We start from the raw sequence: 18,499 nt of genomic DNA, 5'->3' as shown, positions 1-18,499 counted from the left end.
TATATAATAAAGATATTTCTAAAAGCTTGAGTCATTCATAATTCTAGGCCAATCATATCATGGAGGAATATTCCAACTTGTATAACAATATAAATGGTCCTGGACAAAAGCATCAAATAAATAAAAATCATTATTTTTAATGATCAAAAACATTAAACAAAGGGCTTCTTATGAATGAACCTTAGTTTTCAGTTAATTCATATAGATCTAATTTATATAACAGGTTTGTTTCTGAGTTAAAAAATCACATGGGATCTGGGCTGGCCTGATAGCTCAGTGGACTAAAGCTCCTGCTTAGTCAAAGCTCAGTGGCCAGAGTTCGATCCCCACCATGCTGTGCTGGCCACACCTGCAGGGTGCACTGAGATGACAACTGAGATTGGGCATGGTGGTGCATGCCGGTAATCCCAACACTTGGGAGGCTGAAAACAGGAGAATCACTACAAATCCGATCTACATACTGAGACCCTATAAGCCCTGTAGACCCTGTCCTAAATACAAAACAAACAAACAAATAAAAAATTACATGGGATCAAAGGAAGTACACAAATGAGATTTTTTTTTCATTATTATATGATGTTAACCACCTCTTTAATAATCTTGGAAGCAAAAATATATGCTCTTATTATCTGCATACCTATATATCTACTGCATTTTCCCTCGAAGCTCGTAACTCAATTTTATTAGTTTATTCAGGAAATATTTAATGAGGCTCTACCATAAGTCAGGTCCTAATGATCTTTCTACTAAGTAATCATGGTGTTGAATGTTTCTAAATGAATGAAGTATTAATATATACTTTTCCCTCTGTAGAGCTGAGTTTTAACTACCTTTCCTACTCATTCTATCCAAAATTATCTTCCACACTTTCTCAGTTTATATAGGACTCTTTTGCAACCTGGAAATTCTAGGTATCTCAGTGGTTTCTATGCTATTTCAGGCCATGTTGTCTTTCCCCAAATTTGTTGCTTAAATAGTGATGTATAAATACATACATGCATCTAAGTGTCTTATGGGAGTGCCATGTATGGTTTTAAGAGAATCCTTTTCCATTAGAGCAGATACTACAGATAATAAACTGCTATATAAACTTTAGAAAGAGAAAACTGCAATTTATTCTAGAAAATTTGGTTTCTGAATGGGGGAAGCCTACCTGTGGATCTAGCTTTCATAATACCATACCTTGAGTGGTGGGACCTTGGGTTCTTCTCTTGGAGGCTGTTCTTTCTCTGGTGGGCTACTGGATGATGTATTCCGTGTAGACTGATCATCCTCTATCCTAGCTCTCTTTTCTTTACAGATGCCAAAGCTATGCTGCTCTGCAGTTTTCCTCTTTGATATTTCTGATTCTCTACTTTCATTTCTTAAGCCATCAGGTGATTTGGAGGGTTCTGATGACTTGCAAGTATGTGAAGTCTCCAATCGATTCTGTGTGTTCCCTTGCTTATGTGTTTTAGTTCTCAAACCTTCTGAAAATGCAGCCTTATCTACTGGTGAGACATACTGTTTGTCCTGTAATTTAGTTGGTGGAAGCTCATTTCCCTTAGTCTCTAAATCTTCAGAAAAGACAGATAATTCTAAAGGCGAAGACACCCCTTTCTTTTCAGTTCTTGGCAGGACACTGTGATTTTTAGCTTTCATCACTTCTGTAGCAGGAAGGTCTCCAATGGACAGAGGACAGGGCTTTTCAATTTCAATATGTGATTTACAAGGCTGCTGACTCACGGTCTTACCATGCAGTTCTTCAGAAGGAAATGCTTCAGGAGCAATAGCACAAGAACCCATTTTGATAGATTCAGGAGCATTGGGCAGAGGTTTCTGCTGGGAGATAAGGTTCTCGCCCAGAGATTTGGGAGGGACAGAAGGTTCATCTTTCTGTAGAGAGAGGGCTTCTTCAGACCCAGAAGGTGATTTTCTTTGTTGATGCACCATTCTGTCACTCATGGAAGAATTAGAAATTGGAGATGTCTCTGAAGGAAGTGGCAAGCTGGATACAAAAGTGGTCTCAGAGGTGAGAAGCATGGAAGACACTGAAGAAGTTTCTGATGTCAAAGGTAAATCAGACATCGGTGATGTTTCTGAAGTTAAAGGTAAGTTGGATACTGGTGATGCTTCAGATGTTAGTGGTAAGTTGGACAGAAGAGATGCTTCTGATATTTCAGGTGAGGTGGATACTGGAGATATTTCTGACATCAAAGATGCATGAAGGTTTTCGTCAGTGGCATTTCTCTGACTATATTTGTCTGTATGTTCAGTGCTGGAGACCTCAGAGCAAAATGTCATTTCAAGGGAGGCTGGAGTGCATGATTCTTCTGACGTAGACTGGGCTTCTCCTCCTGGGGAGGGCAGGCTAGTGCAGGCTCCCTCTGGGCTCTCAGAAGAGAAGGAGGTTTCAGAGATGCATGCATTTTCAGAAAGCTGTTCATCAGGGTCACTCTGGAGCTCCATGTCTACAGCAATTGCTTCACTTGGGAACTGGCCATCTAGAGAAGATGACCCTGTTTTTATTTTGCAAATATTGTTCTCTACTGCAGTTTCTGGTTCCTTATGTTCTAAATCACTGACATGAGGCACAGATGAAGTAGAAGGAATAAGAGAGTCACAAACTTCTATGTGATCAATGACAACTGACATTTCTTCCTGGGGTGATTCTGATTTCTCTTCAATCTTAACTTCAATATGAGGCAAAGTTTCTAAGACATCATTCATCATAACACAGGATTCCAAGTTACCTTCTGGAGGTGCTAATTGGGGCTCATCATGAGAGGTGGGTGAGCTTTCAGATTCCTCAGAAAATTCAGGTATAGTCTTATGATTTTCATTTTGGCATTCACAAATACTAGTCTCTACCTCTTCTGCAACTTCTTCCTGAATCACAGATTCCTCAGGGATCAAAATATCCTCCGATTCTGATTCCACCATCACATCTTTAGCTGGAACTTCTACCATAGGACAGAGTGTAGCACAGTAATTGGACTCTGGAGAAGCTGGATTTTTCAGGCTTTTGGGCTGTTGTTCTTCCAAGGTGGCCTGTGCTGAAGAACCCAGAAGGCCAGAGGTCCCACCTGAGGAACTACCTTCAGCTCCATCATTGTTTGGTCCAGAAGTGAGCTTCACAGATTCCTCTCTTGATATGCCCAACCTAAACAGAAATTAGAGATATTGAATTATTGCTCAACTACAAAGCATAAAAGCCACAGATTGGGCTGGGCGTGGTGGCTCATGCTTGTAATCCCAACACTGCAGAGGCTGAGGCAGGAGGATCACTATGAGTCTGAAGCCAGCCTGGGCTACAAAATGAGTTCAAGGCCAGCCTGAACTGAGACTCTGTCCCAGAAAGACAGAAAAAAGCCACAAGTTGGAACTCTTACAAATATAATATACAAGAGAAGTTAATGCATCAAATTAATCTTATCACTATGTAACATCATGAGTTATATAAAATATTTTATGATGACATAATTTCTTCACTATTTTTGGTTAAGGAATGTATACTTTTTTATTTTCTAGGCAAGCAGATATGAACTGCAGTCTACCAAGTATTAGCAGAGAATAGAAAATTACAAAGAAAAGATTAGAAAATATGGGCAAAAAACAAAACAAGGACACAATCAAAAAATTTTTAAGTCAGAAAGTATAAAGATGACCTCATGATAGAAAATAATAATCAAAACTAATGGCAGATGGATCAGATATACCAATTCTAAAACTAAAGCATATGCTTAGCTTTGACTCTTAATCTTTGAAATTAATCCAAGAAATATTACTCATTTTACTTAAGCATCTAGCATCTAATTGAAATACTTGGCAACGTCTACTAAAAATCTAAAATGAATTATTATACTAGCTTACATTTGTGTGAGCAAATATTTCTAAAATATTTGTGTATATCGTTTACTGTAAAGACATTACATATAAAATAGTGACAAAAATTAAGAAATAATCCAATCAGGGATCAAAGAAGAATCCAGTTCAGGTCATTGGGAAAAGCTACTCAGAATACCATCAAGCATATTACAATTATACTTCAGTATACTGTAAGTTGCTGATTTTTTTATAGTAGTCAGGTATGACATCAGCTTTACACAGTAGAATGATAAGCTGTTCTAATGGAAGGTAAATAGGATACAGGCAATGATAAAATAACACAAGAAAACAAACAGATAGACACATGTAAATGAAGAAGATAGCTCTACTAGTATTGACACAAGAAAATATTGCAATGAAATCCAATTCAAACTTTTACGTACATAAAATTCCCCAAATGAGAGTAAAATAAAATTGAATGCACCTTGGGGATATACGACCATTGTCTTCTTTACTATAATTGAAAAGGGCTCCAGAAATGTAATGCAAAATACAGCCAGTGTGGTAAGTTTTTTTTTTTCTTTTCAACTTTCCATAAGAAGAAACCTAGCTAAGATACACTTTAGAACTACACTGTATTGAAAGGGGTAAAATAATTATGTTATAGAAAATTTATACCTGAGTAACCAGCTATAGATAAGATCCTTTGGATTTGGGTCAAGTATACACACCACTGATAAGTAGTTAGGCACATAACATACAGAAATATAGATACTGGTGGTCAAATTTCTGTTAGCTGATCAGTAACAATATGATTAAAAATACATACAGATAAAAATATATACATACAAAATTAAATTGCATAAATATACTTATGCATATTAAATATGGCACAGACATAGAAGGTACTCACAACAAACCATATGCTACCTAAAAGAAAACCTGATCCCAGACATCTAGACCATATATCTACAGAATACTCTAAACCTTAAACATGAATAAATGATCTCTAAGTAACCAAAATAAATATAAAACAGTGCTATCTTAAAAGAGAAGCCAATAATATTTATAATAAATATTTCAACTAAGCTAAATCTTATATAAGACATTTAGATAGCAACATTGTTGGAAAACCTTAGAACAGGGAAAAATGTATAGGCTCAAAAGAAAATCGTTTTGTCCTGGGGCAAATCTGGCATATTTGGGGAAATGTAGGCAACTTAGTAGTGAAAGAAAGAGAAGCGGAAACCACAAAATGTTCACAATATACCTATTATTCAGTACATAATCAAAAATAGAAAACAATACAAGACACATGTCTATTGACATAGTAGCAAAATACAGAACAAAACAAAAAACTATTAACAAGTCTGAGAAAGAAGATCCAGTTTAAGAACATTTTGTTTCTGAGCTTTGTGGCAGTGATGGGGAGGCCCATTTATTCACGCTATTACAGTTGTTACTTTCTGGAGAGTAGCCTTAAACTTAATATTCATGGGAGTCTGTGAAGTTTCCAAACATAGCGGAACAGAATGTAAATGTGTGAACTGTTCTTAAGCCTCTGACTCTGAATAGTTAATCTCGATGTGCACACCTGGGAAAATTACTGAGCTTCCTTATTCCTCCGTTTCCTGGTCTTTTGTATTTTATCTCTATGGAAAAAGAAAATGACACCCACCTTATAAGTCCCTGGGAGGAATGAGAGAAAAATACATACTACTCTTTGAAACCTGTCAGAGGCGGTATGTACTCGGTTTTTGGTGTAGAGTAGGGAAGCTCTGCTTAACGCAAAGTCCATCCACATAGGCTGTCTGTGAGCAGAGTCTCAGAGACCCACAGACAGCCTCACTCCTGGCACCTAGAACAATGTCTGGTACAGATGACAGGTGAGAGAAATATCACTGAATTAATGAAAGAATGGATCAAGCATTCGATACAAGCTAAGGACCAATGCCCTGAAGTAACTCAGTTACATTACTGCCATGACTAAAAAGAGTGGCCCCGACATTCACAGAGGAGTCTTCAGCATCGATCTCCAGGGTTCTGTACCCTGCTTGGCTTCAGCATGACTAGAGCGCTTCCAGCAGTGTGGATGCCTGAGTTTTATGAGTGGAGATTATTCTCCCAAATTGCACGTATTTTACAATGTCCAACGAAGGTTTTGATGTGGGCAGGCGTAAGTAATACTGCTCTCACAAGGAGCTCGACACATTATAAACTGTTGAGAAAATGCATTGATTATCTCTGTAGTTTTGCTTAAGTACACATATATATGCTTCTAGGAATTCCAGCACAGCAATAAAAACCAGCTTTACAACTCAAAAGTACCACTTCTGACTAGCAGCCACGGCTGGCCTACACTGGGGAAGCGCTCTGCCCGCTATGTTGCCTTCTGCTCGAGAGCTCCGCTTTTGAGAAGAAACTAGATAGCACAGGTTTTGTAGCCTTAAAAATGTCGGTGTGTCTTTTACATAAAGTAACAACTTTGAAGTCCTAGGTGTGGGCACGAAAGTTAAAGCACAAATTCCTCTACTAAGCAGGACCTAGGAATACTGCCCATAGTTCCCAAGTCTCCCACCTTTCCCCCTAGTGATCCAATCGCCTTTCATACATTCATTCTGCCCAAGCAAAATACATTTATGCTAAACAAGAGGCAGAAGTAAAAACTCCTTTCAGGTTAGTTTGGTGGCTGCCATGCTGCTATGTGGCTGCTATTCCTTTAAGAACCATGCATACATAAACAATAAATGAGATACAAGCTACATTTGACAAAGGAGATGGATAGAGTGAAGGATAACACTTCAGGCTTTCATCAAAGCAAGAACTAAATAAATATTATAATGGACGTGCATATTCAATATGTTCAGAAATAAATGAGAATTTAGCATACCTAAAACTTTGCATCTTTAAATAATCCATTAATGAAAAGACTGGATAAAAACTAGGAGAATGGTCTTGAAATCCTCTTACAAATCTACAATTGACTTCTATAAGATTTTATGTGCTATTTTCAATCCAAAGTGAATTTTCATGAACGAGTTATATATCCTTGAAAATGCATTTTTTTAAATTTAAGTGCTGATATGCCACATAATTTCATCCACAATTTCTTAAACGAGGGACTACTGCCTTTTATCACGAGTTTATTAAGTTTTACAGCATATGAATGTGTCATGCGAAGCAGAGAATCACAGTTTCATTTCCTTCGAAGAAAAATGAGAAAAAAATACACTAGTACTCACTTTTCTCCATAAAACCTCTCAAAAAATTTTTCTTTCCAAGGTTCTGTTTTCTTTTCCTTTTCAATTTCTTGCCTTATTCGTAACTGCATTTCAGGGGTAAACTCTCCTAGGGGGAAAAAATAGTAATCCATTGAGTAAGAGTGGCCGCATCTTTTCTCAATTAAGAAAGAAAACATACAATTCATTTCTGTATACTTTTATGGATGTTGAAAAGTACAATGATGAGTAATGATAACATTTCTACAGCTTTTTTATGAACATCATTCACATAGTCATTTTGTCTTAAATGAACTCTAAAACATCTAGCGAGACGTGCTGCATGCTAAGGGCGGCAAATGAAAGTGCGCACATCTTCATTGTCCTGGGGGAAATCAGTCTGATGGGAGCAAAGGCACATCAGTGACTTATGAAGTAATGTCAAAAGCACCATTTAGGCCATAATAATAATATATGTCATAAAAGTGTAGATGGAAAAGCACGTAATTCTGCCTAAGTCAATTAAGGAGGATTACACATATGAGCTGAGTCAGCTTTTGAAGGATGCCCAGGATTCCACAAAGTGATTAGTAACAAGGCACAAAGACAGGAGTATTTTTATTTACTTTCCTCCCAAAGGCCAATTATGAGCGGAACACAGGATGAAGTAGATTAGAAAAGAAAAGCTCAGGCCAATTATGCAACGCACGTTTGAACCAAGGAGATTTCTGTATTTCCTAAGGGAGATGAAAGGAGGCCCTGGTGCATTCACTGAGGCAGAGATACAGCCAAATAAATAGAAAGATAAAGCAGACGATGTGGTGAAGGCATCACGGGGCTCCCGTTAGGAGGCCATGGAAGAGCACATATGAGGGACACAGAGCGCAGCTGGGTTGGCAGCAGGGGCAATGGTGAAGGGGAATCAGATGGAATTAGCAGTTTAGGATAGAGAAAGGAGGGTCAAAGATACCATGCAGGCTGTAAACCACGGGACAGTGGTGATAGTACAGAGACAACAAAGTGAAGAGCATATGTGAAATGAAAAATAGTATTTTGATTTTGAGTAAAAATATTGAGTATTTTGAGACACAAGCTCGGGGGCCCAAGAAAATAGGGTATGCTTGATCAAGAGCAGGGAGTGAGAGTCAGACCTGGAAGTTATTGGCATCTGTGCAGCACTTAAACTCAAGATGAGTAAGGCTGCTTGGAAAAGGCACAGGGTTGGAAAAGAAAACAGATGCTCCTTAGATGACAGACCAGTAGGAACTCCTGAGGGAGGCGAAGAAAGGGTGTCAGAAATGTAGTGCTATGAAATCACTTAAACTGTACTAGGAAGGCTCAAGTCAGGTGATTTCATACAAGGGAGATGCTGGAGAATGAACGGATCACGTAAGTCATGAGAAGAGGCAGGCAGAGTTGGCCCCAGGAAGGCACGCCTCCTCTCCTCGAAGGCACACGGAGTTTCCTGCGGAATCAGCAGCTCAGGGAGAAGTGACAGTGGGTAGCAGGGAAATACTGTAGTCTTTCAAGACACTTTGTAACTAAAGGAATGAAAAGATGATGTGATGACTTTTGGAGGAATAAAGGAAGAATTAAAAGAAGTCTCTTTAGAAACCAAAACATAAGAATAATGAACCAAACTGTGTAGTTAAAGTTATCACTTTAAAGAAAATAATGCTACATCAGAATTTTTATTCTGTCCAAGATAACTTCGAAAAAAAACCTGGCATCAAAAATGGTAAGTATATCTAAAGAATAAATGAGGTCATTTAGAAGCACTTATGCATAGTTACTGCTTTATATTTTAGGGAGACAAAAACTTGGAGAGAAAGGTATAAAGCTCAGCAGAGTATGTGGACTCCAATATCCAAAGCACAAATCTAAAATTTACCTTCTGCCAGTCGCTGTTTCCACCCTTGTGCTGCATATGCAAAGAATTCATTATTTAGGGCTGAAGTACTGAGACGTAAAATTCCATCACTTCCCATCTAGAAAATAAACCGAAAAAACAAGATTCCATCAAGAATAATTCAAAGCAAAAATATGCAGAATAGAAACAAAATCAAATATTACTGGACTCCATGTCTGTGTGTGTATGCATGTGTATATGTGCATGTGCATGTGTGTATGTGCGTGTGTGTGTGTGTGTGTGTGTGTGTGTGTGTGTGTGTGTTCAGGGATACCATAAAAGCTGTATGTACTCTGCTTTCTTATATAGAGTACAGGAAGAATTAGAATACTATCTTTGATAAGTTTCTTATGTGACTGAGGAAACAAAAACATTAAAAAAAAGATAAATACTGCCAAGCATTATGTAAGTGAGAATTAAGAGGTACCAAAATAAAAGCTAGGGGGAGACATGTAGATGGGCAGGAGGGGTTAGAAAGACATAATCCAAGAGCTAGGATTAGTGCAGGGACAAGACAGCAGCTTTTCAGCAGAAAGGCTAGAGACTGAAACCCACCACATACTGTTGGAAGGCATGAGCTTTACAGCACAGGCAGTGTCCTAAGCAGTCAGGGCTGGACTCCTTACAAGGGCACGGGGATGCTTTAGTCTGATACTTAGAGGCCTGGAAAACTGTAGCAAAACTACTGTTCAAAGATTTTCTTTTCCTTTAGATACTTCCTATTACCTGAAAATACTTTTTGGGGGGAGAAGGAGGGGGGACAGGGACAGTGTCTCTGTGTAGTTCAGGCTAGCTTGGACTACGTAGCCCAGGCGGCCTAAAGCTTGTGCCAATCCTCCTTGTGGCAATCTTAACTGCCTCCTGGGTGCTGGGATTACAGGTATGTACCACCATGCCTGGCTCAAGAGCACAATTTTTATCCCTACATTGTTTTATTTGTTGCTTTCTTTCCTCTTCACCTTCACACCCTGAGAAACTAACCCCTTTCTGAGACTTAACTCAATGTCATGAATATATCAGCTGAATCACTGCTTAGGATCAAGGGAAAATATTGTATCTGTTTGTATTATACCACCTACTCTAAGCTGGACTATGACCAGTTAAACTCTTTTAAAAAGGCAATAAGAACAAAGATGAGATATGCCACTCTCTGACATTGTAACACCCACAGAGAGGCCACAGATTTGAGGTCCTTCGGTTCTTTACCTAAGAAGAAACAAGTAACTGCACTAAAATAGTCAACCACTTGGAAAATTTGGGCAAGATTTCCATTCATTCATTGATTTTTCTGTTTTTATCTTTCTTTCTTTCTTTCTTTCTTTTTTTGTAATTTAGGGAAAGGTCTACAGGGTGTTCAGGGTCTCACTACTAGATCGGACTCAAAGTGATCCACCTGTTTACAGCCTCCCAAGAGCTGGGATTACAGGAGTGCGTCACCACGGCCGGTCTCAATTGCTGTCTCAGTGCACCCCAGGAGTGGGGCTGGCACGGCAGGCCCAGGGATCGAACCCCTGACCCCTGCTCTGTTTTGATCTTTATTCAAAGGATTCTTATTAGGCCAGCTATTTGAACCTATGAGTCTGGCACTTCCTTGTAGAGTGTTAGAAATACAATGGCAATAAAGAAAAAAGGCCCTGTACTTACATTTTGAATATTCTCCACAATAGAATGGATGCTTCTGGTTCTTGTACATCCTTCTACCTGCCTGAGCTCAACACAGCTGTAACACATACTTATGTCCCCATCCCCATTTTCTACCCCATGGACTCACCACAGTCTCAATACACGAGAGGAAAATGTCGCAGATTTCCCATCCTTTAGAGAATTCTAGGACACTTTCTTCTAGAATGTTGTTTATGTACTAAACTAACAAATGCCATTTGGTGGGCTGGGGAGATGGCTCAGTAGAATAAATGCTTGCCTGGAAAGCTCAAGGGCCTGAGTTCAATCTTTGGTTCCACAAAAAAAAAAAAAAAAAAAAAAAAAAAAGGTGTGACAAATGCCATTTGGTGATTGGGTCCCAGAGGCTAGAATATATAGGTCTCGTAACAAATGGGTAGAATGAGCCTTTGTACTCTTAAGTCCCAGGGATCCACTTATGTCTTATGGATAGTTTGAGGCTCACAGTAATGCGAGGAGAAGGGTAAAGGAGCCAAGGTCTCGGAGCTGGGGGTCTAGGTCACTCCAGTAGGCAAACTAGCGGAAGTGCTAGGCAACAGAGGGAGACGGAAGGCTGTAAACACAACCATAAGCCCAACTTAAGACTGTCTTGCAGTCAGTCCCATTCACCCCTTTCAACTCATCATGACCTAATAATCCTTAAAGAATCAGTGACAAAGTGAGGTACAGCAAGATGTGAGGAGTACAGAAAGTAGAGTGTACTAGACAACGGTACTGCTCTATTCATGCTGTTTAGCCTATGCAGTAGAGCACCTGCGGAAATAGGTCAAGTCATTTGTCTCACCCAGACCCACCAAGTTCTAGGTCTTCCACAGATGCACAAAGGTCTCTGAGGCACCCTGTGGGTACAGTGTAGAAGGCTGCATTTGGTCTTAGGAGAAAAGCAAAGTGCAAAGGAGATAAGAGCTTCAAAAATGCTCCCATTCTCCTGTTATCTGTAGGACACTTCTAGGGCTGCTGCTGCACATTTTCTCTGAAGGCCCTCTGTAGCGGTGATCCCTAGTTCTCCACAGGCATCTTCCTGCCTCTCACATTGCTTAATTTGTCTGGCTTTTGTCTCCAAATTAGATTATTAGCTTTCAAGTTCCAAGTTTCTTCTTCGATTTACCTCCACATTTTATTATCTTTTTCAATATGAGCCTAAACGGGGAAAATTATCGAGCGCCTTGTTAGGTAACAGAAGCTATCAAAAATACTGAAGCCTGGATACAGGGTAAACTCAAAATGTAGTCCTCTTTGCTTCATCTAGCACTGCCTTGATGTGCTGCTCTTACTAGGGTAGTGGTGATTACCTCCAAACTCATATTAGCTAGTTGTATTCAAAAATAAAAAAATCTTGTCAGGGGCCAGGGAGATGGCTCAATGGAATAAGCGCTTCCCTAGCAAGCGCAAGGGTCTGAGTTCAATCCCTAGTTCCAAAAAAAAAAAAAAAAAAAAAAAAAAAATTGCTATGGAGCCAGGGAGATGGCTCAGTAGAATAAGTGCTTCCCTAGCAAGTGCAAGGGCTTGAGTTCAATCCCTGGTTCCACAAAAAAAAAAAGAAAAAAGAAAGAAAGAAAAATCTTCTCTTTTGAATATGCAACTCCTTCTGGACATCCCACAGTTTAAATGGCCTCATTTTGGCCATGTTCTAAAATCTGGATACCGCAGGTAGGGAGGCATTGATTGATACGTTTGGGGTCACAAGACCATTCCAAGACTGGGGTAGATGGGAAGAATGACATAAGTTATTATAGAAAACCTTGTGGTCTAACAATTTAACTCCACTCTGTCCATTTTTGTAAAAGAAAATGTTTGTATAAACCTGGAAAACAGATGTTGCTTAAACAAAAATATACATTGTACACACATGTACTCTTTATATAAAATGTCAGTTAAACACTTGTGTATTAAGTTTACAAATAAAAAAATGCTGAAGCCTAAGAAAAGTCTATAAAGATCTGTGCTCGCAAAGACAACTTTTGGAACCATGTAAAGAATGGGCAGGAGAAGGAAAGCCAGCTACAGGGGCAATACTAGAAATGGCACTGGAATATTTCTATTAAAGACAATGAAGGCAAGTCTCAGAGATACTCAAAGCTGGGTTAAAGTTTTCAGGATTCAGAAAAAGGCATCTAGGGAATATTTCAGAAAATATGTAAATTATTCAGGAAGTTTCTGGGAGAGGGAAGAGAAGCAAACGAAGGTTGCCCTTGAGTGAAAGTCTAAAGGGAAAGTCAGTAAGATGCTGTACCACAAGCAAAGAAGCTGATGACAAGAACATCTTCGAACATGCCTCTAGCCAGTCCAATTTTCCTCAGATATAGACTCCAAGTATATGCCTTCATGGCTCAAGAACCTACAGGCAAAATGCTATTCCACGGAAAGATTAAAAGAGGACACTTAGTTTATTGCTTTGATAGATTTATATTTGGAATATTAGGACTAGTGGGCAGAGAGTGAGTACCCTTAGAAGATAAAAGGACTTGTGTACTGTGCTGAACACATATAGAAACTGCAATAAAAAAAAACCTCAGAATTATTCTACAGTTAAGGATACAAACAAAGATTCAAAAGCTCCTACGCTCCACACAATGCTTTCTGTGTGTTCAATACTCTGCAAAAGTTTACTGCACTGTCTTTGCTTTGTGTAGTGAAACATCTAAAATTTAGCTCTGGTAGCTGATATATGGAATTTTGATTACATACATCCTTGCAGGTCAGAAACTTGACTAGTTACTAATTGAATACTTCAGCATTATTTTAAGACACAAAGAAATAGTAGATCAGATTAGCTCTGACAGACTCTCAAGATTTCAGTGCAGGAAAATGCAAAGCAGTGTGACATAAATTCACTCAAGAATATGGAAGCTAGCCCTGCAGGGAAATGTTTTTCTTTTGAAACAGAAAAATAATACGAAACTGCCACATTCCCAGCCAATATGAGACAGCACAATTAAAATAGGCTTAAATGAGACTTAGGAAATACACACCAATAAAACTTTTAAAATATACTATTAATTTTATGACCTTTAAGAAATTCTGTGTAAAAGATACAGCATTTTAATGAACTAGAACAATAAACATTTCTGAAAGGTCTATATTTATTGCTGAGCTATAAATCCCTGTATTTTTCATTAGCCACAACATAAACATTCATTCTAAAAAAATCACCTAAGTCTAAAGAGCTGTCTAGTCAAACTATTGATAAATTATGCTTCCTTTTAAATTAAGAAGAGAAAAACTGTGACCAAAATAACTAGTTCCTTTGATGAGTCTATAATTGATTACATTAACATACATTTTATGGGGTAAATGTCACATGACAGTCGAAGGGTTAAACCAATATTGCTTTTTGCACAGCATTCAACATCTGAAGTTGGGGGCATGTAATTTAACATGAGAATATATTTACATTTAATAATAACCCTTAAAACCCATGCTACATTCTTTATTACTTTTTTTTTTCTTTTTGTATTTCCTACAAGCGAGTCCAAATGGAAGGTGTAATTACAGGAACAGGGAGAAATGTGCTGGAGTTAGAAAATGAATAAATATTACTAGTATATCCAGAAATACAAGTGATTTGCATTTCATTCTACAGTTAATGGGAAGTTGCGTAAAGTCAAGTCAAACCCTGATGAAAAGCTTCATGTTAGTGTGTTGAGGTAAGTGTGCTGCGAGTGCAGATGGGGGGTCAGGATGGGCCTTCCTGATGCTATTATCAAGGCTGCTGGAAGCAGAGATCTGAAGGGAGAAAGCCACAGAGGTACCTGGAAAAGCATGAGTGAAGCCATAGGAACAAACGAGCGAAGGCCCTTGGGTGGAGTGTGAGCAGAGCCTTAGAGTGGCAAGCAGCCAGACAGTGGACGTGGTCTGCTGGGCCACGTAACCCTGGACAGCCTGGCTTCTTCCCTGAGGGAGCGGGAAAGCCACTGGGGGGATTGGGCTAGAGGAATGAAACAACTCGACATTTCAAAAGAAATCTCTGACTGCTGTGTTTAGAAAGGACTCTAGAGTAGAACTGTCCAATGGCAATAAAATGTGAGTCCCATAAATTGTTTTAATTTTTCTAGTAATTGCATTGGAAAAGTTGGAGGAAATTAGAAATTAATTCCAGTAATGTTTTCACTTAATTCAATCAATCCAAAATGCTATTATCTCAATGTGTAATCCCATATAAAATATTTTATGGTAGTTTTTATTCTCTTTGAATATTCAAATGTGTCTCTTTAATACCACATCTTAATTCACATTTCTAGCAATTAATAGTCACAAGTGGCTAGTGGCTACCATGTAGGAGACTCTGAAAAAGAAAGACTTATTGGTAAACACAATACTCCAGGAAAAAATGAACAAGAGCTTGTAGCAAAGAAATAGTTGAGGTATAACTATATTCTAAAGTCTGACAGAACAGGACTTGATAGGGTGGGTGAATGGTATGAAAGCAAACACCCCAAAAGACAACAGGACTTGCGGCCTTGGCACTTAAAAGTGTGAAATTACTGAAAAGGAGAAGACTATGTAGAAAGTGGCTTAGTTTTATACACTTAAAATAGAGATACTGGTCATAATTCTCTTGTCTATAGCATAGCTATATCACTTCTGTGTTAGGGTAGAGGATGTTGTGCACAAAGGCAAGAGTAGAAACAGGGATTCCTGTCCAGAAGCAATAAGAGAACACCAGAAGACAGAAGAGAAAAATTCTTGAGGTTATGTTGACAGTGAAAATAAAGAGGAAGAAGAGTATTTAAGACAGGCACAGGAACCAGAATCAATGGCCCTGAGTGAGCATATATGAGGGTGACAAATGAGACAAAGATGTAAAAGATGATCTGCAGAAGTAAGGCTTATATGATTTGACAGACATGGGCATAAGCACAGGAAAAGGTAGAGGAGGGACAGTATTTAAGGCCAAGAAATAATGATATTGGCGCTGGATATTTTGCACCAAGTGTATATTGAAGGCATCCAAACAAAGGTGTCTAGTTAATAACTGAGAACAGAGGCCAGATGCCCAACAGTGAAGGAGTAACTAAAAATGATTATGAATTATTCACAAAAAAAGTGAAGTTGAAAATGCTCAAGGAATATTTACCTAGACAGAAGATGGCACAAAGCAGGGCCCTGAACAATGGTAATACAGAAAGAACAGAAGAAAATCTATTAGGAAGAATACAGAAAAACACCAAAGAAAATCCTATTAGGAAGACTAAGCCAAACAGCCAGAGAAGAGCAGTAAGTCAGAGCTAGCGGCATCAGACATGTAAGAGCAGCATTTTCATAAAACAATTTCTGTTGTGCATGTGCTGATGTCTATTGAACTCCTTGGGTCTACATGGATGCAGCTGTGTCCAATAAAGAGAATCAAAAGGACCTTAAAAGGAAAGGCACCCTACATAGTGAGTCACTAAGCAGAAGTCTGATTCAGTTTCAAAAAGTAAAAAACAACATGTTAACTATAGGATGCTATTGAGCCTTACACGGGATGATGAAGGATCCCACATGTACACATCACAATAAATCCCAGCCATGGCATCATTCTTTCCATAGTGTAACTTTTCAAATTTTACTTTACCACTCAGTGTAATTCAGATGGCTCAGGAGAGTGTATGCTCAAGTTTTATCCACGGGAGAAAAGTTTATCCTTTAGAATAACATGAAGATAGTTGTAAAAATGAGAGAAAGCTGCTAAGAGACATAGCGTCACTAAACATGAAGATTAATAATAGATTAAAGACTATTTTGCAAATAATTTTTAAAGCAATTTACTGAATTACAGCAAGACCATACTCCCTACACTTTGCCTGCAAAATAGATATTTTAACAGGTCATTTTAATAGGTGAGTCTATCTAGAAGGACTTTATTCTTCAATACATATAAGCTGTGTCTATTAAATAGAGGTAGTTTTCTTTGCTGTAAATATTCTGCAGTATGCCATAATTTCTTTTAAACCCATAAAAATGGATTATTCCATATCTCTGAAACTTCTGAGCCTTATACTCCTCTGAGAATACTTACAATAACTTAAAGAATATAGTTTAGGAATGATGTATTGAGAGTTCAGAAAATCATCAAAAGTAGTTGATTGAAATGAACCTGAGAGAGTGAATTTGCACATGCCATGCACAAAATTCTTATTTATCTATTGATGAAAATTTTTAAGATGTGTGCATGGTGTAATTTTCAGAATGTGGCAAGAACATTCAAATAAATTAAGAGCAAAAATTACACAGGATGATGTTATGTGCCTTAATCCACAAGCCTAAAAAACTCAAGTTCAAGTCCCACTGCAGGAAATTTTATTATTTGCTATTACTTAAAAAATTAATATGTGTGTTACAAATTTAGGTGTTGTATTTTTTTACAACTATGCAGGGAAGATTATTTCCATCACATGGAGGTTAAAGAAAAAATACTTAGTTTTAATCCTTCCACCTAGTTTCAAAAACTAGGCAGAGAATCAAGCTAAAAATGAACAAAGGAAATTTTCAGAGAGAAAATATTATGAAAAAGCAACATGTAGATGGAAAAGTGGAAGGCTTTTTGTGTCATAATTGTTTTGACAGAGCTTTAAAGCTGATTTTCATAATAAAAGCCTCTTTTCTGAGCAGAGCTCACTTCTTCCTACCACAGGCTGCTGCTTTTGTGCCTACTGCTAAGCACAAGGGAAGAAAGCGGAAGATTTACCATTCGGCATGGAAAGATTCAAGAACTAAAAGTTCTGCCATCCACAGGATGACTCCAGATGCAATTGTTAACCAGGATGAAGTTCTTCAGGCCAAAGAGTGGGCAGGAGAATTATATGGTGACACTGAATTATGAAATGAGCTTTCTGAACACAAGTGCAAAGGGATTTGACAACTAATACACTGAGGTAGCAAAACGGTATATAGTCTTGAGGGAAACAATTATCACCTCCTCATGAGAAACAGCTTACACACACCTGCCTGTGTGTGTGTGTGTGCATACTATACCTATATCTGTACATACATTTGCATTTATATATTTAATGCATAAATAAAATGTATATATTTTAATGTGTAAATTTATACATTTACATATATATTTTTTTTAAAATACAATTTGTGGGCCAGCGAGATAGCTCAGCAGACTAAGCACCTACTTAGGCAAGCACAGGAACTGGGTTTGATCCCAGGCGCCACACACAGCACCGGGCCTACCCCCAGGCACACTGAGCCAGCCACTGAGTCTGGGCATGTTGGTGCACGCCTGTAATGCCAGTTCTGGGGAGGACGAAAACAGAACGATCACTACAAGGCCGAGCTATGTAGTGAGACCCTGTACCAAATACATAATAAACAAAAACAAGCAAATAAAATAAAAATTAAATACAATAAAAATACAACATGTAAGCAATCTGATCACTTGGTTAAACTGATTTTAGTGAAGCTTCCTTAAAATATCATTAAAATAATTCTCCACAAGGACCTTATTTTACACTTGCTGTTCTGATCTCTCTCCTGAGAATCATTCTGTTTTTAAATTTCACAAAGCAGAATCGCTATTCAAAGTGGTAATTTCTCCAATGCTTTAGCATCCTGTCAAAAGAAATGCAGCCCATGGCAAAATCGTGAAAACTGATAAAATAAGCATATCTAAAAGGAAAAATAGAGTTATTGGCAAATTGAGCTTTATTCTAAAGTTAGAGAAGTGCTGTACGTTTTGATGTTCACTATACATCTATTTCTTTTTTTTTTCAAAGTTTTATTGATAAACAGAAAGCAATGAGACAGTTTCAAATCCAATTGGAAGTACAGTTTCAACAAATAATACACTGCATATATTCTTCTTACTGGTTAATTGCTGTACAAGAAGTGGACTTGTGATCCTATTTACAAACACCATTAGAACAAATCACTCTATTCATTAAGAGAATGCAAC

The 18,499-nt window shown here is 38.1% G+C and overlaps 1 protein-coding gene across 1 annotated transcript in view; it reads right to left on the bottom strand.

Moving 5' to 3' along the window:
- Asxl3 (additional sex combs like 3, transcriptional regulator) overlaps positions 1-18,499 on the bottom strand; it is a 148,606-nt gene that overhangs the window by 6,016 nt on the left and 124,091 nt on the right. The window contains exons 10-12 of the mRNA XM_023715678.1: positions 8,917-9,013; positions 7,050-7,155; positions 1,183-3,142 (exon numbers count right to left, since the gene is read on the bottom strand). Coding sequence (XP_023571446.1) covers positions 1,183-3,142; positions 7,050-7,155; positions 8,917-9,013 — 2,163 coding nt within the window. The remainder of the gene's footprint in view (positions 1-1,182; positions 3,143-7,049; positions 7,156-8,916; positions 9,014-18,499) is intronic.

This window comes from Octodon degus, unplaced genomic scaffold, assembly GCF_000260255.1.
Source record: "Octodon degus isolate 3935 unplaced genomic scaffold, OctDeg1.0 scaffold00003, whole genome shotgun sequence".
Lineage (NCBI taxonomy): Eukaryota > Metazoa > Chordata > Mammalia > Rodentia > Octodontidae > Octodon > Octodon degus.
This window is presented reverse-complemented; position numbering and strand designations above follow the sequence as displayed.